This window comes from Xenopus laevis, chromosome 3S (assembly GCF_017654675.1).
Source record: "Xenopus laevis strain J_2021 chromosome 3S, Xenopus_laevis_v10.1, whole genome shotgun sequence".
NCBI classification, from domain to species: Eukaryota; Metazoa; Chordata; class Amphibia; order Anura; family Pipidae; genus Xenopus; species Xenopus laevis.
Window position 1 is genome coordinate 11,676,142 of NC_054376.1, and position 27,050 is coordinate 11,703,191.

The following is a 27,050-nucleotide window of genomic DNA, read 5'->3' on the forward strand; positions in this document are numbered from 1 at the left end:
CATGGGTGAAAAAAGGTTGGAGATCCCTGATTTAGAGACTCTAAAGTCATACTGATTGGGGTCACAACAAATTTGGACAGGGTAAAAACCTTGCAACTTTTTTTTTTTTTTGGTAACTGTGATTTGTAGTATATGTAGGTATTGGATCCTTTATCCAGAAATCCATTAATCAGAAAGCTCAGAATTACAGAAAGGCCATATCATATAGACTCCGTTTTATCCAAATAATCAAATCAAAATTTGTAAACAAGATTTCCTTTTTCTTTGTAATAACAAAGCAGTACCTTGTACTTGGTGTAATCAATCCTTATTGGAGGCAAAACCAGCCTATTGGCTTTATTTAATGTCTACATGATATTTAAGTAGACTTAGGGGCACATTTACTTAGCTTGAGTGAAGGATTAGAAGGAAAAATACTTCAAATTTCTAAGTATTTTTTTGGCTACTTCGACTACGACTTTGACTTCGAATCGAAAGATTCGAACTAAAAATCGCTCGACTAGTCGACCATTCGATAGTCGAAGTACTGTCTCTTTAAAAAAAACTTCGACCACCTACTTCGCCACCTAAAACCTACCTAGCACCAATGTTAGCCTATGGGGAAGGTCCCCATAGGCTTCTTAGGCAATTTGTGATGGAAGGAAAATCGTTCGATCGATGAATTAAAATCCTTCGAATTGTTAGTTTCGAAAGATTTAATCGTTCGATCGAACTATTTTTCCTTCGATCAAACGAATTGCGGTAAAGGATTTAACTTCGATGGTCGAATATCGAGGGTTAATTAACCCTCGATATTCGACCCATAGTAAATGTGCCCCTTAAGGTACGAAGATCCAAATAATAGAAAGATCTGTTATCCAGAAAACCCCAGGTCCCGAGCATTCTGGATAACCGGTCCCGTACCTGTACATATTACAATACATGGAAAATGTTGGACAGCACAGATTTAGAACGTACTCCGAGAATCCCATTTAATTATGAGGACTTCCAGACAGCCCCAAATAATTATTTTAATCCAAACAAAAGACTTCATCTCTCTGAAGAAAATGTCTGAAAACTTTATTTTTAATTTGCCATCACCGCATGTGGGATAATAAATATACTTTATGTATATATACAATTACAACAAATGTTTACATTCCATGTACAAACCAAAAAAAGATATATATTTTCTTCTTTAACAAGCCAAAATAAGAAACAAAAAATAGTTGCCATAACGTTTGCTTTTGTTTTTTTTGGTTTTTTTTCATGCCAAAGATTATATGTTTTAATTACAGCTTTTGTCTGTCTTTACACTGCCATTATATAAAATAATTGCATAAAGAAAGCAGTTTGCATGGTTCTTCATTGAGCTGGAGTATATGGAAGCACTTGGCAATACTGACATTGAGCAATTACAGATAATCCTGACCAAAAATGCTAGGACTATAAATGTCTCTCCCGCAAACACCAATGGCGTTACACTGTTGTGCTCCTGCATTTGGTCTTTTTTTATTCTTCTCTTGGGATTTTCTGATGCCATCAAGGGGGATGCAGCCTTGTCAGCCTAACCTGGAGTCACAACCAAAGACAATATTTATAATTTTACATGGTCACAAAAAATATGGAATCTAGGTTATTAAGTGGTTTGATCCTTATACTTGTATCAAGCTTATTTTACCAATATTCTTGTAACCACTAGCCGTTAAAGTGAGGAGTGTGCTTTTTAAAAACAAGGCTGAGGTCAGAGGTTCCTGTTTAATAATGCTAATGCAAGTTGAGTTTCCCCCTACAAGTCACTTGCTGAGCAATGTTAGACCGTTCTAAAGGTGGCCACAGACGTAACAATTACGATCTTTCTTGGAAAAGATCTTTCCAAGAAAGATCATTAGTTTCAATACACACGTGTAGAGCTGAGCTGTCAACAGGTAGAAACAATAGAATTCAGCACTAACTGCCCCATTTTTTAGTGCCTTTAAATTTTCTGTCCAGCCTGATGAGCCGACTGATATCCAAGTCTTCTGCCGATATTGGTCGGCTCTTTTCCCACCATACACGCACCAAATATCGTATATAAATTAGTATTTTCTGTGCGTCTATGGCCACCTTTAGATTTCATGACCATGAAATCCTGATTTTCCAGATTGATGCTATAACAAACACATGGATTATAAACTTGATTTCTAAAGCTCATATTTAAGGAGTTACTAATGTCGCTGAAATATGGGAAATGAGAATCGCATTTTGTACATTTTTCTTTTTTTTGTTGTGTCTTGAAAATTCAAGACTTTTTCAAAATTTTGCCTAAATTTTCATATGGCTGTAGAGAATTCTTTTAATACTGGGATCCAAGTAAATTACATCTAGGGAGTTATTTACTAAATTCCGAATGCAAAAATAATGAAAAATTCGAGATTTTTTTTCAATAAAATCGTACTTTTAAAACAGTTTTAAAGGAAATGGAAAAATCGGAATCTGAAAATCCGGCATCTCAAACCTGTCGAGGTTGCATATAAGTCAATGGGAGAAGTCCCAATGATTTTTTTGATGGGCGCTGGGTTTTGTGCAATACCCTGAAGTTTTTGGGTGGAAAATCGGATGAAAAATCAGAAAAAAATCTTGAAAATCCACCCAAGTGGATTTGATCGGAGTTTGTAGCAGAAAATATTGAGATAAATTCGGACTATGATAAATAACCCCCAAATGTTGCTGTTTTTATTTGATAAAACATGACCGAAATGAACGCAGTCAGGCACTAGGGAGAATAAGCAAACTAAACACAACAAAAGGATTTTCGATAGCTGTTCTTCGGGCAACAAAAAAAGGCAGTATTCCATAAAAAAATAAAATAACTTTTATTTAAAGTTCCATATTAAAGAAACATACATACAGACCCAATGTTATTTTGCCTTATGTGTATCATACCCTCTGGTACTGCCTGTGAGGGTATGAAACAGGTAAAGCAGAATACTACGGGGTCTGTATGAATAGTCTCTCTTTAATATGGATATTTAGATATTTTATGTATGTTTTTTGTTATTGGATACTTTTTCTTTTTTGTTGTTTGATGTGCCCTGGAACTTGGAGGCTGTATCCTGTTAACTTTGTCCCTTTTTCACTGGCCATTTATATCCCCCGCAGAAAATAAATAGAAATATTCTTCAGTACCATTAAAACCCACAGGGGTAATGAATATGTAGATTGAAACAGGGTGTAATGAATTTCAAATTACTTGTAGAGGAGGGAGGGCAGAAATATGAAGTCTTTATTCCTAAAATAGTGTTGTCAGAGGCTTTTAGTCAACAGAAAATGCTTTTTAGAATCAAACCTTTATGACCAAAATCTTTTACTCCCTGGTATTCACTTTAGATTTATAAACTATAAATTTAGTTCTGTATAAGTAAGTATAGTTCTAAATATGCACTAATGTTGTGTTATTAAGTGAGGATTGAAGGGAACACCGGTTTGCTTGTTGAACAAACTTTTTGTTATGTGAATACAGAGATGTACATATAACGAATGTTATGATAATGGCAATAAAAAAAAAATCGAAATATATATAACGCTCTAGGAGAATATAGTAAATCTGCTTGGATAGGAAAAACAACTTAATTACTAATGCACCAATATCAATATTCTTTTGCAAGCGGGTATTCACAATCGAATTCCTAATTGCAATTGAGAAATAATAAAGATATGTAAAGGTACGGGTTAATATGCGTTTTAATTCAAGCTCTCTCTCTCTCTTTATTTGTGTTACTGTTCCTTTAAATATCAACCTTTTTGATAAATTGATTACTTAGAAATCAATTTAGTATTTTTTTATGATAACCATAAGTCCTGTGAGTGCGTGCCTCTACTGAAATTCTACAGGAAACTTGTGAGGTTGGGCTGAATTCCCCATAAGATTGCCGGGTCGTGAACAGGCTTGGATTGAGCTCTTCCTTCCACTCTCCCGCCTGCGAGCTTACACTGATGGCTTCTAACTGGGGCAGCCTCTATTTATTGCTGCACACTTGCCCCACCCCCTTTGTGATGTCAGAGATAGGCAGATCTATATATATAGCTGCTGCATGGGGTTGGTTAGGGTTAGGGTTTGGGTTGGGAGGAATCATTTGCGGGTTCTATTTTTTTCCCCCGCATATAAATAATAACTACTGCTCAGGGACAGTTAACGTGTACCCAACCAGCTCCTACTAAACTGCTACTGAGGGTCAGCCAACCTGTTTCCCAATTATGCACCATGACCTAGAAACATGGGTGTGATGTGATTAGAACGGCAAGGGAAAGGCAAAAAAAGGGAAAGATCTGATTCTGCGGAAGATGGAGCAGACCGCTTGTATGACACCCAGGTAATTCAACCTGTACATACATACTATATACTACCCACTATATATCGACTACACCCACTGCACTGTGGGTCTTTGCTTATCCTTTTATTTCACTGAAAGTATTCTATACCTGAAAGAGCCCCGTCATTGGGGTAAAGAAATGCAGTCTAGATCTTTAAAACGGTTTTGTTCATTTTGCTTGTAAGAATAAAACACTAGCTTTGCACTTTGCATTCCGCTGGAAACATGGGTCATTCATGTTTGCCATGTTTGGATTATTAAATAACTGCATATATGTAAAATACTATAAATTATGGCTTAGTTGTTTTTTTATGCTCATACATTTTTTTTCCAGACTTCGCTGTGCAAAGACATCAGCTATTGTGTTTAAAGGAACCTGCAGTGCCCGGTGATACCATAAGATGGCAGAGCTGTATATATTTGACTTACTACTATACACAGACAATACAGTGAGAGCCACAAACATTTGCACAGTATGCAAGATCATTAAAAATTGCAGAATAATCCATTTCATTCTTTCCATATGCAAAAATATCCCTGCCGTAGGTAAGTCCATCAAATTAAACCAAAAGTATAAATACCAATGACTATTTTAAGTAGAAGGCTTTTGGCGACCCTAGTAATATGATCCTGCTGTTGCTCACTGGGAGTATCTGTAGGGTTGACAACTGGTTAGTATTTTACCAATCTGGCTGGTAAAAATTATGTTTGAAGCCAATCAGGGGAATGTAATAAAAGTCGCAAAGAGCAAAACAATTCGCACCAATAAGACTAAAAATCCACATCTCGCAATGTAATATGTTCCTCAAACTGTTATTGCATTGCGAATTTAATTGCGCACTCATAAGCAGTGCTTGAAGGTGACGTAATCTTTTGGAGCAAACATAACGACTTTTTCAGTAAGAAGTTTTATTACATTGACTGCGCATTGGCGCAAACTATAAAATTCGCAAACGGTCTTTCACTGTCGGAAGTGGTCGCTAAACAGTTTCCGGGCAAGCAAAAGCTATATTAAATTCGCACAAAGCAAAATTTGTTCGCGCAAAGGCATAACTTTTCGCATTGCGAATAGTTTTTCCGTTAGTGATTTTTATTACATTCCCCTAAATGTTTTTAATGGGGAGGAAGTTAACAGTGACATAACAATAGAAGGGATAAAACAGAGCTTGCACACAAGGTGCTGTGGGTCTTGCATTGTTTCTTTTTCTTGAAATAGTGACAACCCTAAACATCTGCCAAGCTGCTTAGCAATAGAGTCCTGCGCGGAATCAATTTGTTAAACCAGACCTGCATACTTACCCGCTACCTGACCCAACCCGCAAATACCTTATCCGCGACCCGATGACCGTCAAGAAACAGGAAGTGCTGTCATTGTAAACCAGAAGTGACATCATTAGAAGTAGGCGTGATCAGAAAAAAAGGAGTAAAACTCGCTATTGAGAAGACCTGACCCGCAAACCCGTAGAACTGTCGACCCGCGCCTATACCCGCTCCCGAAACTTCTACCTGCAACCCGCAGGGTACCGCAGGTTTTTGCGGGTACCCGGCCCCCGGCCCGCTGCAGGACTCTACTTTGCAATATAGTGGTACCACAAAATGGTAATTAAATACTGCTGTGAAGTAATTGGTGAAAATGCCAAAAAAAATAATTGATTGACACATTGCTTGAATCTATCATGATACTTATGAAGTTTGAAATTGTCCATAGCAGCATGGTCAGATATAACCATAGCAAGATCAATCCATGCAGGATAATTGCAGTTCACCATCCACCTCTTAAATATTGATTTGAAAAGTTGTTCTTTAATAATAAACGATCCATTTAAAGTCACATTACATACAGTCTAAAATGTAACCACCTGCAGTTTCAGACCTGATTTGCTACTATTCATTGCTCTGCAATATCCCTTCTATGGACTGTTAAAAGGTTACTTAATAGACCAGGAGGTGCATGGTAGTATTCCAATTATTAAGGCTTTTAGCAGAACAACATCGGATAATGTTATTACTCAAATTAAAAAGGGGAGGTGAAATCTTGTAGAACAACTAATGAACTCTAATTGGATTAGGTGTGTCACCTTCCCTTCTTGTCAGCACAGGGAAGCCGAGTCTGGTTTTATGGAATGGATGAAAAAGCTCGGGCTTAGAAGGGCAACAGTAGGTCTAAAAAAAAAGATTCCAAAATATCTGGAGGGTAGGGTGTGGTGATTAGTGAAATTTTTTGCCAAGGGTGGATTCTCTGTGAAAATGGTGGAAATTCATGAACCATGGCAAAATGTCACTTCAAAAAACAACACTGACTTCAATAAATTTTGCTAAGTTTCTCAAATTTTCCCTTGGTTTCGCTAATTTTTGGTACAGATTTGCTTCTCACTATAAGGGTAATATAGACTAGAAATAGAACTTAAAGCCCTGTTCTAAAGCCCTACTAAAGCCAAGAGTGGGCTTAAATACTGTATGATCTGTGACTTTTACCCTTTAACTATAGATGTTATTCAAATTTTACCTCCTTAAGGGCAGTACAGAGTAAATATTGGGGCATTATCTTTTCTGCTAAAACCACAAAACATAAATGTTTGTCATTTAAAATTATATTAAATAATTCCTGATCTCAATTTATTCCCTTAAGAAGTTAATGTAGGAGCATTAAGGAGCACCCTATGTGTCTTAATTCAGGAATAAAGAAGTTAATAGGAAGGAAGAGGAAGGCATTTCAAAACTACAAGACCGATGGGACAAAACATGTATGTTATGGTATTTATATGCATTAAACACCTGTTTAAAAGCAGCAATCCGGAAAGCAAAGATAGAAAATGAGGAGTGGAGTTCATCAAAGGCTAAGGCTTAACCCAAAACATTTACGGTTTTATATTAATTGTAAAAAAGATGATAGGGGTTTAGAGCATAGCTTCATTAAATAATGGTAATAATGCGGTTACACCAGATGCAGAAAAGGCAAATATACTAAATCAGTTTTTTTCTTCACTGTTTACTATTGAGGAGTCAGGGTTTCAAGACTCACCTGATATGGGCCCTGATGGCTCAACTCAATCTATTTAGTGGTTGTGGCAAGATATGATCGATAGAGGTTTAATCAAATGATGGAATACACCCTCAGGTACTTCGAGAGCTCGATTAAGTTTTTAGTCAGGTCTCTCTTTTGTATTTTCTGATCTAATTCCTATATTTACAATCTCAGCCTGACCGTTCTATGCCAGTAAGTTTGACATCTGTGGTGGGCAAGTTATTTAAAGGCTTGTTAAGGGATCACATTCAAAATAATTATTATTGGACAGTGGGGTTGTTAGTAGATGTCCAAACTAAGGTCTGTCAGGCTTAGTAAAGTTGTTTGTACATAATAGTAACCTGGCTACAGGATCAGTTGGGTGGTTGTTACTCTACTTGGAGTAAAGTTCTCAGTGGGTTCCCTTTAGGTGCAATTTTAATGAACTTCTTCATAAGTGACTTAGGGGAGGGTATTGTAAGTAATGTATCAGTGTATACAGATGACACAAAATTAATGCCTTCCAGGATATGGGATCCTTGCAGCAGGATCTAGAAAAAGTTACACTAAGGGGCAGATTTACTAAGCTCGAGTGAATAGTTCGAATGAAAAAATATTCGAATTTCTAAGTATTTTTTTGGGTACTTCGACAATCGAACGATTCGAGGTAAAAATTGTTCGACTATTCGACCATTCGATAATCGAAGTACTGTCTCTTTTAAAAAAACTTCGACTTCATACTTTAAACCTACCGAAGCCTATGGGGACCTTCCAGAGCACTTTTCGAAGTTTTTTTTGATCGAATAAAAATCATTCGATCGATCGATGTAAAGGATTTTACATCGAGGGTCAAATTCGAGGGTTTTTAAACCCTCGAAATTCGACCCTTGATAAATCTGCCCCTAAGGGTGGCTAAACAGCAGATGACATTCAATGTTTATAAACGTAAAATATGCAAGTCACTTATACCCTTAATGGGACTACACTAGGCAAATCCATAATGGAAAAAGATCTTGTAGATAATAAACTTGGCTGTAGCAAGCAATTCCAGTCAGCAACTACAAGAGTAAATGAGGTTTTGAGCTGAATTAAAACAGGCATAGATTTATCTGTCCAGCGTACAGAGTCCTGTATAATTTTGGGTCTCAAAAAGGATATTATTGAATAAGAGAGGGTCCAAAGAAGAGCAACTAAGCTGGTAAAGGGTATATACAGTCTCCATTATAAGGAAAGACTGGCCAAGTTGGGGTTGTTTATGCTGGAAAAGAGGTGCCTAAAGGGGGATGTGATAACTATAAGTATATAAGGGGATCATATAAAAATCTTTCTAATGCTTTATTTACTAGTAGGTTCTTTCAGCTGACATGTGGGCAAGGAGTGGTTCCATTTAAATATTCGGAAGGGTTTTTTTACAGTGAGAGCTGTGAAGATGGGGAATCCTCTCCCTTAATCAGTTTTACTGGCCAAACATTAGATAGCTTTCAAAAGGGTTAGCAAGTGAGAAAATAGAAGGTTATTGAAAATAACTAATAGTACAATTGACAGTTGATCCAGGGAGTTGGCGTCAAGAAGCATTTTCCCCCCTGAAAGGCCAATTATAGAGGCTTCACAAGTTTTTTTTTGCCTTCTATTGGATCAACTAAGTTAAGCAGTTTTGAATAGACCTGTCCATTCTTTTTTCAACCGAACTTACTATATTACTATGTTACAATGTAATTCCACCCTGTAGGTGTATTATAAAGGATAAGGCATGTTGTTAGAATCTGGAAGACCTTCTAACATGCTCTTCTAAAACAGAAAGGACTACAGTATGTGAATGCAAAACATCTCCGTTAATATGGAATTTGTGTCATCAGGTGAGAGGTAAGTAGGAATTCAAATGAATATGTGAATGCTCGGTTCAGATACAAATTACTATATACAGTAGCTAAACTACTGGGGGTGCAGGGCCCATACCCCCTCGGGGCGAAAATTGGTTTTGGAGGAGGGGAGGTGGGCCTGCACCCGAGCCCGAGCGGGTTAGTTACGTTACTGACTGTATGGGGCTAAATCTGGGATAAACATGAACATGTACACCAGTGGGATGTAGTGGGGCAGGCTGGAAGGCAGTGGTGGGTAGAGATGTATGTATGTGTGCTGCCCAAGGTAGGAATACAAGTACAATGGTCTGTATGCATACATTGTAGTGAGAACACCCAATGTATATATACAGATGATTTTGGCCATTGATAAGGTTTACCTGAAAACTTTGAGAAAACCAATTGATTCTTTTCTCCGCCCCTTCCTGTCGAGATTTTTTTAGTATTTCATTTACAGTCTTCTTGTAGATAATAAAATTCTTTTGTTTGGAAGTCAGGTGTTGGGGGGGGTCAAGTTTCTCTGATTTATTAAGGTTTATGTCAGTAAGAATAATAATAATTATTATTATTATTGAATAGTTTAAATGATAAGGTGCATCAGCGTTTTTGTGTATATATCTCCATAAACAATGGCTCACAGAGCCCAAATATCTCCTCTTAACCGCTCACTAAATGGAACAAGTATTATTACATGTACATATTAGATTACATTAACATATGACAGTAGGTTGCATATATATTCTCAATCACTGTGCATTCCAATGTTGCGGTTGCTATTGGGATACACAGCTGATATACAGTATACAGTATATATATATACATATATATATTAGGGTTGCACCGAATCCACTATTTGGGATAGGGCATATCCCCGAATCCTTTGTGAAAGATTCGGCCAAATACCGAACTCCGAACTGCATCCGAATCCTAATTTGCATATGCAAATTAGAGGCGGGAAAGAGAATGTCTTTCTTCCTTGTATTGCGATGAAAAGTCATGTGATTTCCCTTCCCACACCTAATTTACATATGCAAATTCGGTTCGGCCACACACAAGGATTCTGCCGAATCGGTGGAAAAGGCAGAGTCCCGAACCGAATTGTGGATTCGGTGCATCCCTGATATATATACTGTATATACTGATTACATGTATGTGTGTATGTATATATGTATATATGTATATATGTGTATATATATATATATATATATATATATATATATATATATATATATATATATATACATAATTTTTTTTTAAATACAATTTATGGACTGAGAACTTCTGTTCAGCTAACTACATGTATTATATATACATTTTGGAATACACTAAGGTATGACTATATAGGTTGTGTGTGTGTATGTATATATATATATATATATATATATATATATATATATATATATATATATATATATGTATATATATGTATATATAATTTAAGGACTGGGCACTTCTGTTCAACTTGCAAAGACCTAGTTGGACGCATCTGATTCCCAGCATGCCCCCTCAGAAGGCCTAGAAGCATTTATACTGCTGATCCCCAGCTTCATGGATTGAAAACCCAGATCCTTGTGATTGGATATAGATATTGCCACATTCTTAAAATCATGCATTGCTGCATTGCTATTGCACAAACTAAATACAGAGGGTTTTTTTCTTTTTTTTTTTGTCTATAGAAAGTCTTTTATTACTTTTACTTTTTTTAGCCACTTTCAGTTTATCGGGTCGCTCTGATATCTCTTCTTCCTCCCTTCATTGTCCCTACCTTGTATATCAGGCAGATTTCTGATCATGATATACCATACCCTCCTAATTTTTCTATGTCTTTAACTGCCTTTCAGAACAGTTGTGTCTTTTTTTTTTACTTCTGCTTTTTCATATTAGATACTCCACCTTTCTCCCAATATTTAAGACCATTTTGTCCCATTCCCTTCCCATCCCCACTACCATCTCATTGCTTGTGGACATCCTCACTCCGCACAATCTTGTATATGATCCAGTAGAATGTGTTGAATATCAGGAAAACCAAAGGAAAGCCAATTCTTGAAAATTTATCGATCTTCTTGGCTCGGGCAATGAAGAGCTTACGCATCTCATCTGAGGATTTGGAGGCTGGCTGGGTGGAGCTTGCAGGGTTGTTGTTGTTGTTCCCCTTCATGGAAATCCCATCCTTGGCTTGGAGACATGCAGGACCCATTCCATAGGCAGCAAAGCTGAAACGCCCTTCTGCATTTTCATCTTCCTGCAAAAGATTGAGATTACTAAAAATAAGACAAAGACGCTACACCCTCTCCAACAGGCTCCCACCTAATCTCTTTCTGCATATATATTTTCTATTTTGATTATGCAACCACATACCAAAGACTCTGCCACAGAATTATTTTTTCTTTGTATTTGTCATTAAGAAGGGTTCAGATGAATGTATACTTATATTAATTTTGCTTTGCTTTTCCTAGCATATGTAAACTTCTATTGACTCCACCTGCAGTTTCACTCTTGTATAGGATCCCATTGTCTGAAACTGGTTGGTTACAAATACTAAATACATATGTCAACAAAGCCCGGCAGATTAAGTATCCATATATCCAACTGTTTCTGAACGTGACATATTGAGTAAATATGGATGGGTGATTTAGCCACTTGGGCAACGCCAACAGAGTGCGTCAGAAGCCTCTCTGGAAAGAAGGCTAAATATTCCTGGTATAATCAGAATGAATACATCCACTTTTGCTGCTTTCAAGGATTTCAATTGATACATCTGGTGTTGTCTGTGATATTATGTCTTTAACGCAGGATAATAACTGAGCTTGGATTTCCTCTGTTGTTGCCATGGTACACTCTGCAGCTTTAGGAATTACTGGCATTACAGAGCAAATATTACAAAAAAGATTACAAAAACGTCAAAAGGGATAAGTCCATGAATTTTAACCAGTAGTTCCTGTTCTTTACTTGCCCGTCTTTCATGCTCAAGTTCAAGAGTACCAATATAAAAAGGGAGGCTTGAATTTCAAAATTCAGGCAAATAATTTTAGCACATATCCATTTAAATGTATTGCTGATTAAATGATTTTTTTATATAAACATAAATTTGTATGGATGACTGGAGGCACCTTTACAGATCCCATGATTAGCTGTATGAGTCACCTCCCATTGATAGCAGTATCTCAGAGCAGAATAACTAACCGATCCTTCCAAACAGGGCTGCCACCAGGGGGGCACATCGGGTACAATTGTACCAGGCCTCAAGGGGGCTGTGCTGCACTTTTTGAATTAGCCAGGCCCCCCATACCAGCGAGGAAGTGATGCGCAGCCGAAAGAGCAGATCCCGAATTGCCAAAGGCCGAAGTCCCGGACTGGCGAAGTCCCGAACTGGCAAAGAGCCGATGTCCCAAAAAGAGCCGAAGCCGCAAAAAGAGCCGAAGCCTCTAAAAGACTCAGAGCTGTGAAAATAGCCGAATCTGAAGACGTGAAAAAGACCCAAAGCCACGAAAAGACCCAAAGTTGAAGTCTTGAAGCAACGAAAAGACCCGAAGCCACAAATGTAGCTGAAGCTAAAGACCTAAAGCCACAAAAGGAGCCAAAGAAGCTGAAGAAGAAGGTAAGTTCCACTGAACAACAAATGTTTTTATTTTATTAAACCCCTGGCCACCAGTGTTTTTTTTAAGATAGTCTATGACCACAAATAATTTTTTTTACTTGTTTTTTAAAACTTTATGGGGGTCCCTGGCGCCAATGTTTTTTTAAAAAACTTTTATGGGGGGCCCTGGCTGTCATTTTTTATTTTAAAGGGATCCTGTCATTGGAAAACATGTTTTTTTCAAAACGCATCAGTTAATAGTGCTACTCCAGCAGAATGACAAGGGGCAGCTGGGAAATTGACAATATGTCTAGCCCCATGTCAGATTTCAAAATTGAATATAAAAAAATCTGTTTGCTCTTTTGAGAAATGGATTTCAGTGCAAAATTCTGCACTATTAACTGATTCATTTTGAATTTTTTTTTTTTTCCCCATGACAGTATCCCTTTAACTTATAAGGGGCCCTGACCACCAATGGCTTTTTTTAACTTGTGAGTGTGGGGGGGGGGGGTGTACCATTTTTAGAACTGATGTCTGTGTGGTCTTTTTACTGTGGTGTGGGGATGGGAACTGGGGTGGGGCGGGGACCAAACTGTTAGGGTTGGCTCAAACAGCCTGCCAAACTTAGTAATTGTTTGGGCCATGACAGGACCCCTTTTCAGGCTTTTAATTTTTTTTTTTAAACAAATCTATGAGCTCCAGCATTTTGCTTAACTTAGTAATTGTTCGGGACATGACAGGACCCCTTTTCAGGCTTTTAATTATTTTTTTTAAACAAATCGATGAGCTCCAGCATTTGCTTATGACCGCCCTTAAAGCAAAACATCGTTTTCAAGACTAAATAATGTTTTCACCCCAACGTTAATTTTTACCCAAAATGTAGCCTTCCCAGATACTATTCCACGCACATGAGTCCAACAAGCCTCACATCTTGAACTTGACTTTAATCTGACAAAGAAATTATGCCCACTTTAAATTATACCGATGAAATGTTCTTGTTAAGGGCCCCTTAACAGAACTATAGTAGTATGGGTGGTATTCTGCTGAAGGGTGTCACGATTGCCGCCCAGAGCAGGTCCTGGAGCTCCGGGCGGCGCGTCCCTCCCTGCCGGCGTCGCTCCCAAAATGGCGGCGCCCATGGCCGCCACGTGGGTAGCGGCGCCGGCGCGATGACGTCAGCGCGTCGACGTCGGCGCAAGGACGCCGATGACGTCAGAATGGCGCCAAATTCAAATATAAAAGCCTTACTAAGACGCCAGAATGGCGCCCAAGTATAGGAATCATTTCCTGTGAGAATCCTGGGTTCCCTGTGAGCTTCTATAGCTATATCCTGTTCCTGATTGTTATTTTGACCCTTTGCCTGGACTTTGGACTTTGTTGTTATCTGCCTGCCTGTGAACTCTTGCCTGGATCCTGACTACCCCTTTGATTAACCCTTCGGACACCGCGACCTTGCACCCTCAAGAGGGCTTCCTCCTCGATCCTGACTACCTCCCTGGAGGGAGCTCCCGGCTCCCTGACATTATACTTGGGCCATGGATCCTACTGAGGAAGCTACGCCTGATGTCGGACGAGCACTTCGCGGACTGGCATCCCGCATGCAGGAATATGAAGCCCAGCAGTACCACATAGGACAGGCACTCGATACCCTTCTCTCCCGAGTGCCTCCAGCGCCTCCTGCTTCCCAAGCGGCTGCAAATCCTCCCATGGCGGACGTCTCGTCTAGCACAGGTTTCTCGTCTGGTGAGCCTCGTATTCCGCCTCCTCCTCGCTTCAGTGGGGACCCACAGGCCTGCAGAGGTTTCGCTACACAGTGCCAGATCCAGTTCGAGTTTCAACCCTCGCACTTCCCCAATGAACGTTCCAAGGTGGGGTATGTGATGTCTCGTTTGGTGGGCAAACCGCTTGAGTGGGCAACATCTCTTTGGGAGAAGAATTCTCCACTGAATTTTGATGCCAAGGCTTTTCTTCAAGCATTTCGTACTGTGTTTAATGCCCCGGGTCGGGTCACTAATGCCCCTTCTCGTCTTCTGCAACTCCGACAGGGAAACCGCAGTGTCAGTGACTATGCTATTGACTTTAGAACTTTGATGGCTGAAACTTCCTGGAATGACGATGCCTATAAGGCCGTATTCTATCAAGGTCTGTCTATTCGCATTAAAGATGATCTTGTCTCCAGGGAGTTCCCTGATCTGCTGGAAGATTTGATTGCACTATCCATTAAGGTGGACACTCGTCTCAGAGAGCATCAAGTAGAGAGGGAGCGTTGTAAACGATTTCAACCCTTGTTGGCACCTCGCTTCCAGAGACCTCTCTTGCAAACTCCAGCTGCTCAAGCTTCTCCTTCTCCTCCGGAGGAACCGATGCAGGTTGGAAGGGCTCGTCTCTCCGAACAAGAAAGACTCCGTAGACGAATGGCTGGCTTATGTCTGTATTGTGGCGGACAGTCTCATTTTGCGAACTCTTGTCCGGTGAAGCCCACGAGTTCTGTTCCCCGAGGTATATCTAGGGTAACTCATGTAGGGGGCACTACTCCGAAGTCTCGAGAACACTCACAGGTTTCTCCTTCCTTTACAGATTCGCCTAGCCACTAAGACCATTGTCGGCTCAGCTTTCATTGATTCTGGAGCTGCTAGGAACTTCATGGACGCTCTTTTCGCCAAACACTTGGAAGTTCCCTTATTTCCGTTGTCTACTCCGCTTCGAGTCACTGCCATTGACGACAGACCCCTGGAGGCTGAATTTCTCTCTAAAACAACGGGTGAATTGCCTGTGCAGGTTGGGACGCTGCATAAAGAAAGACTATCGTTCCTTATTATTTCCTGCCCGTCCGTTCCTGTTGTTTTGGGTCTCCCTTGGCTGCGCCTGCATAATCCCACCATTGATTGGTCCGCAGGACAGATTTCCCGTTGGAGCCCATTTTGCCAGCAGCACTGTCTTTCTGCTGAACCTCTCCAGAGGGTGAATATCTCTATGTCTGATCTGAAGACTCTACCCTCCTTCTACAGGGAATTCTCTGATGTATTCTGTAAGAAATCCGCAGAATTCCTTCCTCCACATCGACCATACGATTGTCCGGTCGCACCTATCCTCTTTCTCCGGCTGAGGCTTCTGCCATGAAAGATTATATTCAGGAAAATCTCCAGCGGGGTTTATCCGTCCCTCTACTTCTCCTGCCGGGGCAGGTTTCTTCTTCGTGGAAAAGAAGGATGGAGGCCTACGTCCTTGCATTGACTACCGGGGCCTTAATAAAATCACTGTTAAAAACCGGTACCCCTTACCTTTGATTGCTGAACTCTTTGACCAATTGAAAGGGGCTAAAATTTTCACTAAGTTAGATCTCCGTGGGGCGTACAATCTCATCCGCATCCGTGAAGGGGATGAATGGAAAACGACATTCAACACTCGGGATGGGCACTATGAATATCTCGTGATGCCCTTTGGCCTCTGTAATGCCCCCGCTGTCTTTCAGGAGCTCGTGAATGACATTTTCCGGGATCTCTTGGGAAAGTCTGTGGTCGTGTACCTGGATGACATCCTAATCTTCTCGAAAGACCTCGAATCTCACCGCTCCCAGGTGAAAGAAGTACTCTCTCGTTTGAGGAAGAACTCTCTCTTCGCCAAGTTGGAGAAATGTGTCTTTGAAGTGTCTAAGATTCCTTTTTTGGGTTATATCATCTCCCCAGAAGGTTTCGAGATGGATCCCGTTAAGGTGTCAGCAATCCAAGAATGGCCCCTTTCCTTGAGCACCAAGGCTATACAAAGGTTCATCGGATTTGCCAACTACTACCGGCAATTCATCAGGGGGTTTTCTTCCCGCATTGCACCTATCCTTACTCTCATCCGAAAAGGGGGCAATCCCAGGTCCTGGCCTCCAGTTGCCGTAGAAGCTTTTCAGTCCCTAAAAGACGCATTTTCTTCTGCCCCAGTCCTCCGTCATCCGGATCCTAAGTTGCCCTTTTGCATTGAGGTGGATGCATCTGAGGTAGGTGCAGGGGCTATCCTATCCCAGAGACATTCTACCGATGGGAAATTGCACCCCTGTGCCTTTTTCTCCAGAAAGTTTTCTCCTGCAGAACAGAATTACGATGTAGGAAATCGAGAACTCCTGGCTGTCAAACTTGCTCTCGAAGAGTGGCGTCACCTCCTAGAGGGTTCTTCAATTCCGGTCACGATTTACACTGATCATAAGAACTTGGAGTTCATACATTCTCTCAAGAGACTGAATCCTCGTCAGGCCAGGTGGGCTCTGTTCTTCTCCCGCTTCAACTTTGTCTTGACCTTTCGTCCTGGCTCCAAAAATCGGAAAGCCGACGCTCTGTCTCGAAGTTTCACTCCGGTGGATCGTACTCCTGAAAGACAAGAGCCTATTATTCCTCCTGTCAAGATCATCGCTTCACTGTACCCTCAGTTTGCTGATCAAATCTTGGCTGGTCAATCTTCTGCCCCTCCTGATACCCCCATCGGATTGGCTTTTGTACCTCCTGCGCTTCGTCTGCCTATTCTGCAACAGACTCATAGTTCCAAACAAGCGGGACATCCTGGTCCTGTTAAAACTCTTGAACTTTTACGGCGTCTTGTCTGGTGGCCGACAATCCGTAAAGATGTCAAAGACTTTGTTTCTGCCTGTACTGTTTGTGCCACTTCCAAGTCCAGCCATTCTCGCCCCAGTGGGTTACTACAGCCGTTGCCTGTTCCCTCTCGTCCTTGGACGCATTTGGCAATGGACTTCATTGTTGAACTTCCTCCCTCCTGTGGGAACACCGTGATTTGGGTTGTCATTGACCGCTTCAGCAAGATGGCCCACTTCATCCCTCTACGGAAGCTTCCATCTGCAGTGGAGTTGTCACAGTTGTTCATCCAGTTCATTTTTCGCCTGCATGGCTTCCCAACTGAGATCGTTTCTGACAGAGGGTCTCAATTCACGGCTAAATTCTGGCGTTCCCTGTGCAAAGATCTAGGTATTAATCTTCAGTTCTCCTCAGCTTATCATCCCCAGACTAATGGAGCGGCTGAGCGAGTTAACCAAGCCTTGGAACAGTTCTTGAGGAACCACGTTTCCCTTTGTCAAGATGATTGGTCTGATCTCCTCCCATGGGCGGAATTTGCTCATAACAATGCCTGCCACACTTCCACTGGAAGGTCTCCATTTATGTCGGTGTATGGTCAACACCCTCAAGCCTTTCCACAAGACTTTGTGTTGTCTGATGTTCCGGCCGCGGATGACCATGCAGCCCACATGTCTGCTGTTTGGGCTGCAACCAAATCAAACCTGGAGAAGAGTGCTCTGGTTCATAAGACGTTTGCAGATCGTAGACGTAGACCCTCTCCTCCCTACAAGGTCGGTGATAAAGTCTGGTTGTCTTCCAGGAACATTCGGTTGAAGGTACCATCTCCTAAGTTGGGTCCGAGGTTCGTAGGTCCATTTTCCATCTCGGAGGTGATCAATCCTGTGGCCGTCAGACTTTAGCTTCCCCCTGAGATGCGAATTCCCAACGTGTTTCATGTCTCCTTGGTGAAACCTGCTACCTCCAACCGCTTTTCCGTTGTCCAGCCTCCCCCTCCTACTATCTCTGTGGATGGCCAACAAGAATATGAGGTGGAGAAGATCCTTGACTCCAGAATCTCCAGGGGTTCTCTTCAGTACCTCATCAAGTGGAAAGGCTTTGCCCTGAAGAATGCTCCTGGGAAGGACGCTCTGATGTCCATGCTCCTCGTCTGGTGAGGGAGTTCCACTCTAAATTTCCCCAGAAGCCCAGTCCTGGTGGTCCGGAGGCCCCCCGTGAGGGAGGGGGTACTGTCACGATCGCCGCCCGGAGCAGGTCCTGGAGCTCCGGGCGGCGCGTCCCTCCCTGCCGGCGTCGCTCCCAAAATGGCGGCGCCCATGGCCGCCACGTGGGTAGCGGCGCCGGCGCGATGACGTCAGCGCGTCGACGTCAGCGCAAGGACGCCGATGACGTCAGAATGGCGCCAAATTCAAATATAAAAGCCTTACTAAGACGCCAGAATGGCGCCCAAGTATAGGAATCATTTCCTGTGAGAATCCTGGGTTCCCTGTGAGCTTCTATAGCTATATCCTGTTCCTGATTGTTATTTTGACCCTTTGCCTGGACTTTGGACTTTGTTGTTATCTGCCTGCCTGTGAACTCTTGCCTGGATCCTGACTACCCCTTTGATTAACCCTTCGGACACCGCGACCTTGCACCCTCAAGAGGGCTTCCTCCTCGATCCTGGCTACCTCCCTGGAGGGAGCTCCCGGCTCCCTGACAAAGGGCAGGCCCAGCACCAGAGATGTTCTAATGGATCTGCCACAATCTGCCCTTTTTTAACACAATCACTTCATTTCAGGGGCTCAAAAGTAATTGTGCCATTGACTCAAAGGCTATTTCATGGGCAGGTGTGGGCAATTCCTTTGTTATGTCATTATCAATGAAGCAGATAAAAGCCCTGGAGTTGATTTGAGGGGAGTGCTTGTATGTGGAAGATTTTGCTGTGAACAGACAACATGTGGTTAAAGGAGCTCTCCATGCAGGTGAAACAAGCCATCCTTAAGCTGCAAAAACAGAAAAAACACATCTGAGAAATTGCTACAATATTAGGAGTGGCAAAATCTACAGTTTGGTACATCCTGAGATAGAAAGAAAGCACTGGTGAACTCAGCAACGCAAAAAGACCCTGATGTCCACGCCAGACAACAGTGGTGGATGATCTCAGAATCATTTCCATGGTGAAGAGAAACCCCTTCACAACAGCCAAACAAGTGAACAACAGTCTCCAGGAGGTATAGTATACATATCCAAGTCTACCATAAAGAGAAGACTGCATGAAAGTAAATACAGAGGGTGCACTGCAAGGTGCAAGCCACTCATAAGCATCAAGAATAGAAAGTCTAGATGGGACTCCATGAAATCATTGCAATCACTGCAACTGTGACACATGTAATACTTGGAATAATCCCTGTCTTACTTTATAACTAGACCTCCCATGGGCATTCCACTGCCCTGTGATACTTGATGGTGCAACCAATCATCAAGAGCATCCATCCTAGATAATGCCATGCTAGACAAACAAGTCACCCATGCAACCCCAGTCTTAGGTGCAGCATTAGGTGCAGGTGCAAATTACTATGAATCATAGTACATTTTTGCAACTTTGGTTGAACTTGTGCATTTCTTTTTCCAAGCACAACCACCATCAGACGTCTACATTTTCCTATTGTATAGTGCAGGTGTAACCCAATGACGCTGAAACTGTACTGCCACCACTACCCTAAAGGCTGCCATACATTCTACCATTGCCCAAAGGTTGCTACTGATTGACTGAATGTCTTAAAACATTTAAGTGTGTATAAGTGTATACAGTATGCAGCTTAGCCTGCTCTTGATAGCACGGAATAGGTTACCTTGTGGTGTCGCCTCCTCCTCCTGAAGCGCAGAAGCTCCTTATGCTGACGAGATACAAAGTTGACAGCTGCATATTCCAGCAGAGCAGAGAAGACAAAGAGCAAGCACACGGCCATCCAGATGTCGATAGCTTTGACATAAGAGACCTGGTGATACGACAGCCAGGAATAGGAATGATTTATACACAAAAGGCACAAGACAGAAAAGCAATATGAAATGGAAATGGAAAGTTACTATGAGAAGACATCAAAACAGCAGTTATCTCAAAAAAAGAAAGAAGAGAAAAGGAGGAACCTCTGAAATACGAAGGAAGTAAATTAAACTAAGCTGACAACGGTGGCAGAATAATCTTACTCAAAAGAAGATATATAGAAAAGAGAAGTATAAACGAAGGGTACCCTGTTGGGATCACCAAATAATGCTGTCTAGCTGTTGGGATCTGTCCCTCCCCTTTAGATATCAACAAACTGTTTCTGACAAAGGGTTTTCCCAAAAGCACAACAGTTGCACCAAGCAATGTGATTTTGGTGTAATAAGTTGATTACAACTCCCCAAATAGATCCACTCTGCCCGATCCCTCAAGTAAAGTCAACAATTCTGTAGGGAAGCGCAAAAAACTAACCTCTGGTGCAATACTTCAATCAAGTCAATTAAAGTGCATATGTGCCAGTATTATTGCTTCATTTTTTTAAAAGTGTATGTGCAAATCTTTCCTACGCGTGTTTGTATGGAAAAATCTATTGCACCAGAGGTTTCTTTTTTGTGCTTTTCTACAGAATTATATTCATTTTCAAGGCTGCCATTTTCCCAAACCAGGAGATCGTGTTTTTAGACCATTGGGCAAGTTTAGTTTTAGTTTTTTTTGTATTAAGTCTTTGAGCTTTTTTTTTATCCCACAATCAAAAAATCACTCAAAAGCTACGAACATCTTAGTGAAAAATACAATAACACGGATATGTAGTGCAATTGCAAAGTCAATAATATTGTAGTGATTACACCGCACACCCGGAATTTTACTCACTTTCGCTGCTCTAGTGGTGCTGGTTATCCGCTGACCCGACAAGGCCCCTCAGCAACAGCAATTCAACAAATATGGATCCGCACACACCAGTTTTTCTGCAGTGGGGAAACCCCCTTTCTTTTATTTATATTCACCACCAATATCAATGTTTCGGGGGGTACAACCTCCCTTCGTCAGGATATAAGTCCAAATGTGAAAAAACACCTTTATAGGCTTAGCTCCGCCTACAACATTACATGTGATCTAATTAGCATTTTATCTTAATATCCCCTTCAGGTTTCAATCTTTATACAATATTCATAGTGTATAGCCAATAAATAGTGAATTAAATTATCTAAAAAAAATTTTTAAAAAAGTTTTCGTATATTACTATTTGAAATATTGTGACTATACCCTCAATTAATATACTCCTGTGCTAAAACCAATACCATTTGTTTTCATACAATAAAATCAATTTTTACAATAACGTTTTTTTCTACCTTTGTTGTTTAAGGGATACTGTCATGGGAAAATTTTTTTTTTCAAAATGAATCAGTTAATAGTGCTGCTCCAGCAGAATTCTGCACTGAAATCCATTTCTCAAAAGAGCAAACAGATTTTTTTATATTCAATTTTGAAATCTGACATGGGGCTAGACATTTTGTCAATTTCCCAGCTGCCCCATGTCATGTGACTTGTGCCTGCACTTTAGGAGAGAAATGCTTTCTGGCAGGCTGCTGTTTTTCCTTCTCAATGTAACTGAATGTGTCTCAGTGGGACATGGGTTTTTACTATTGAGTGTTGTTCTTAGATCTACCAGGCAGTTGTTATCTTGTGTTTGAAGTTTATCAGAGCACAAGTCACATGACTTGGGGCAGCTGGGAAATTGACAAAATATCTAGTACCCCCCGAAACGTTGATATTGGTGGTGAATATAAATAAAAGAAAGGGGGCTTCCCCACTGCAGAAAAACTGGTGTGTGTGTATCCATAATTGTTGAATTGCTGTGCAATTGCAAAGGAAAGATTGAATGGTTACTGTATATGTCTATGTTGTATACACAGATGGCAAACCTTTGGCAATGAGGCTCGAGATCCAGAGCTCTGTGTGGTCATGGTCAGCACAGTAGTAATACCAAGCCCAACCCTGGCAGGAGCAGCATCCATGTTAATCCAGAAGGACACCCACGACAGGATGACAATCAGCAAGCTGGGAATATACATCTGGATCAAGTAGTAGCCCATCTGTCTCTCCAAGTGGAACCGAGCCTCAATGCAAGTAAATTTACCTAAAGAAGACACAAAACTCGACATTGATATTGAATAATTATAAGTATAGACTAGGTTATTGAGTTTAATCAGCTTGCAAATTCTTAAAGAAAAGAAAATCTAATGTCAACACAGGTCTTTCTAGATCTACTGTAGCAGGACTAACTTCTGGAATCTTTAGCTATCTGAACAAGATGAGTGTAAAGATCACCTTGGTTACTATTTCCCTTACTGCAGGTTGGGATAGAAGGTGGTAACAGAATAAGCCCCCCTTCCAGGCTTGAGTACTGACCACCCTTTATCTATCCTCTTCTATAACTTTCCTGTACTCGGACAGGCCAACCCAAAAAAAAAATGTTTTTTGCCTAATAAAAGAAAACATTTCTAAGCAACTTTGCAATATACATTCATTACAAATTTTCTATGTTATTAAGTTATTTGTATTGCTATTGCAATAAGCAGTGTTTGTCTGTCCCTTTCTATTCTCTGCCCTGGTGGCTCCGGCTTTTGAAACAATGTAATATAAAACAATAGGTAAACAGACCTATCTTGCTGGAGGAGACAGGCTTTCGCCACATTGTTTAAAAAGTAACAACTAGAGGGTATATGTATCAAAGAGTGAAGTTAGAGATCGTCACAGTCCGCTAGAGTGAAATTCCGCCACTCTCCATTCATTTCTATGGGATTTTTAAAGGCATATTTATCAAAGGATGAACTTTCACTTTCACCCATTGTTAAATATTCTTTTAAAATCCCATAGAAATGAATGGAGATTGGCGGAATATCACTCTAGCGGACTGTGGCGATCTCTAACTTCACTCTTTGATAAATATACCCCCTAGGAGTTGAGCGAATGCTGCTTTCAATAACAATTGTGTTTACAAATAACTTGCACTGCCAATTTTTAAAACATTCCTATTGGAAAGTTGTTTATAATTGTATTTTCTTAGGCAAACATTTTTTTTTTGGGTTGACATGTTCTTTAAGATACAGTTTGGTCAGTTGTGGGTCTAACATGCAATATGTACTTCCGGCTATAATCGGAGTGATGATTAGTCAGAAACCCCATGATGGCTACAAGCACAACTAGAATGATCACTATATTAAGAAAAATGTTGTAATAAGGGTAGCCTTTGTTGTAATAAGAGTAGCCTTTGATGGCCAAGGGTCCAATAAAAAGGGAGTCTGTTTTAAACAAAGTACTCCAGCCTTTTTTAAATTTATTGGAATGAAATAAATTGCAGAGGGGGCTCTTGTCTTGTAGATGTATCTATCTACAAGACCAGTTACATGTACGTAACTTTCCTTGTCATTCATACACTAAGCCACAAAATGTAATGCATTGCCTCTTCATTATTGTAATACATCAGCCACCAGTGTCGGACTGGCCCATCGGGATACCAGGAAAACTCCCGGTGGGCTCAGCTATCAGTGGGCCCTCGTGCTGCTAAAGATTTGGCCTATTTTATGGCCATTCCCTATTTCTAGGAGAACAATACGGCTAATTATATGGAATAATAGATTATAGTATGTAATGAAAAGAGACTAGGAGAACAGAAGTTGAGTGAGAAGAGGAAGAATAATAGTACGAAGAGTGGGCCCTGGTCTAAGGTTTTTGGGTGGGCCCCTGGTGTCCCAGTCCAACACTGTCAGCCACTGAAGAAGCTCTTAAGATTTATTTGGTTGCTAGGCACCCAATTATGCAGAGCATGTGATTTTATTGGAAGTACAACCCTTATGATAATGCATGCTCTTTGCCTATATACTGCACGCTGTTTTTCATGGCAACGGATGCTTACCTTTCATAGATTTATGCTTGAGGTGAACATGGTTGCTTTCCACCCTCAGATGTATCATTTTGGATAGAATTGGCTATCAGCATGCAATCCTTTTGATACTGCTACTGCTGAACACCTAAATATGGAAGCCTATGCAGTTAATGGTTGCCCGACACTTGACTAGGGAACCCTTTTGTGGGCAAAAATTGTGGCCTATCGTAAATGTATAACCTGTTTGATGGCAGTGTCTGTCTATTACCCAGCATAGAGCCATTTTTGATGACAATAACTGCTTAACACCAACCAATGAAAACTAGAGATAAAAATATTTCCGAGCAATTTCCGAGCAATGATACCACCCAGCTAATGCACCTATATAGAGTCCATGAGATGAAAATGGTTGCCTACCACCCACATAAGCACTCCTTGAGATGAAAATGATTTCCGGTCACAGGTGGGGATGGCGAATGGGCTGTGGAGTATTGCTGCTTATATAGATGACCACTGACCGGTACTATAGTGTTTGGTGCAGTATCTCAGATCCTTCTCTTCCTTCAATTTAAACTGAGGCAAAGTCAGACCATCAGCAACCTGCACAGCCCCCACCTCCTCCCATTCAAATATCAAGTCGTTCATTGTGTAGCCAACTGTGAGAAGAGAGCAAAGGTTACCACAGGCAAGTAATTCAGAATAATAGTTGTTAGCGGTTCTCTTCCACCATCAATCTTTTTCATACAAAAAAATACAGATACCTATGACATTATGAAATGTACTTGTGGTGGGTCAGAAACGCTTTCCCTTCATAACAATCATATTTTACTAGGCAGTGATGATTTCGTTAAGAGCATTACCATGGACTGTATACGTTTTAGTAATATTTTCCTCCAAATTTAAACAATAACATCAGCAAATGCTTTGACAACCATCCAATCTTAACAGAAACCATTTGATGTTACAGGAAAACATAGTGTTATTGTAACTTAAGTAGAAAAAGACAGACGTTCATTGAGTTCAACCTTTTAGGCCTATATAAAACCTGCCTAATTGCTAGATGATCCAGAGGAAGGCAAAAAAAAAAAACTTCTGCAATCTCTCCAATTTGCCTCAGAGGGGGAAAAAGTCCTTCCTGACTCCAAGACCTGGATCAACTGGTACTATGAGGTATCTTCTATAACCCTGTATTCCTTCACTTGCTAAAACACCATCTAATCTAGCGATCCCCAACCTTTTGAACCTGTGAGCAACATTCAGAAGTAAAAGAGGTTGGGGAGCAACAACAGCATGAAAAATGTTCTTGGGGTGCCAAATAAGTGCTGTGATTGGCCATTTGGTAGATTGTCAACCTACATTGAGGCTCTGTTTGGCAGCACACCTGGTTTTTGTGCAGCCAAAACTTCCCTCCAAGCCTGAAATTCAAATATAAGCTCCTGCTTTGAGACTACTGGGAGCAACATGTTGCTCATGAGCCACTGGTTGGGGATCACTGATCTAACCCCTTCTTAAAGCTATCTAACGTATCGGCCTGTATGATTCAGGGAGAGGATTCCACATCTTCACAGCTCTCACTGTAAAAAAATAACCTCCTTTCTTCTAATCAGAATGGGTGACCTCATGTCTGCTGGAAGGACCTTCTGCTAAATAAAGCATTAGAGACTTGAGAATAGGGATGGGTGAATTTGACCCGTTTCGTTTTGCCAAAAATTCACCACCGGCGAAATGTCGCAGACGCCCATTAAAATCTATGGGCGTTAAAAAAATTTTTGTCGCGGGTCTTTTTTTTTTTGACGCACGCAGACATACAAGTCTATGGGTGTCGGTGAAACGAGGCGAAAAAAATTCGCCCATCCCTAGAACTCTCAATTGTTTACACTGATCAAAAGAACTAATTAAGCCCAGTATCCGTTATAAAACCTCATTATTCTCATTATTTAATTGAGCCACTCTCTCAACCTGTATCTTTTTTTTTTTTAATATTTCTATATTTAAATATTTTTTGGAGGGGTTAGCCTCTGCTGCAATCCTTAACCTTCCTTAACAACCGCACATCTACTTCTTAAAGAGACATTATGGTCTCCCAGGGGCTTCAGCTACTTGCACATTTGCTATATGTTCTGGGTCTGAGTCATAAAACATTACTGTAGAATTATTTCTGGTTGGTTCCTCAACAACGACATAAAATTGTTATGCAACAAGTTTATAAACTTGTTCCAGTTAACTGACCTGGCAGTACTGTTGCTCCAGTCAATATCTGGGTAATTAAAATCCCCCATTATCATTACTTTACCCAAACTAGCAGCCTTTTCTATTTGCATCAGGAGCTTAGCCTCCTCCTCCTCACTTACATTAGGGGGTCTATAGCATACTCCTACAATTAATTTGCTGGACTCTGTAAAAAGCTCCACTATAAGGTCTCAGCTCCCTCATTTTTCACCAACATTTCTTCCTTTATATTAGCTTTAAGCTCCTGCTTAACAAACAGACATAGCCCTCCTCTTTTCTATTTTCCAGGGCCGGCATTAGGGGTAGGCCTGTACAACTGGTGGCTCTCCCTGCCATTACCGATAATAACATAAATCCATATTGTCAGCTCCCTCAGTTGCCAATAAAATACAGATATGGGATCTGTTATCCGGAAACCCGTCATCCAGAAAGCTCCAAATTACGGGAAGTTCATCTCCCATAGACTCAATTTTAAACAAATAATTTACATTTTAAAATATGATGTATTTTTCCCCTGTAATAATAAAACAAGCCCTTGTTCTTGATCCTAACTAAGATATACTTAATCCTGATTGGAAGCAATAAGTTTATTTAATGTTTAAATAATTTT

At 40.7% G+C, this 27,050-nt stretch overlaps 1 protein-coding gene across 2 annotated transcripts in view; it reads right to left on the minus strand.

Moving 5' to 3' along the window:
• Positions 1-1,047: 1,047 nt before the first annotated feature.
• glra1.S (glycine receptor alpha 1 S homeolog) overlaps positions 1,048-27,050 on the minus strand; it is a 102,813-nt gene continuing 76,810 nt past the window's right edge. Inside the window, exons 6-10 of one of the 2 annotated variants that reach the window (XM_041588004.1) lie at positions 24,730-24,867; positions 22,248-22,462; positions 20,174-20,320; positions 11,169-11,436; positions 1,048-1,551 (exon numbers count right to left, since the gene is read on the minus strand). In XM_041588004.1, coding sequence (XP_041443938.1) covers positions 1,547-1,551; positions 11,169-11,436; positions 20,174-20,320; positions 22,248-22,462; positions 24,730-24,867 — 773 coding nt within the window. In that variant the 3' untranslated portion in view covers positions 1,048-1,546. Of the gene's footprint in view, positions 1,552-11,141; positions 11,437-20,173; positions 20,321-22,247; positions 22,463-24,729; positions 24,868-27,050 lie in introns of both variants that reach the window. The other variant, XM_041588003.1, reaches the window with a different exon arrangement.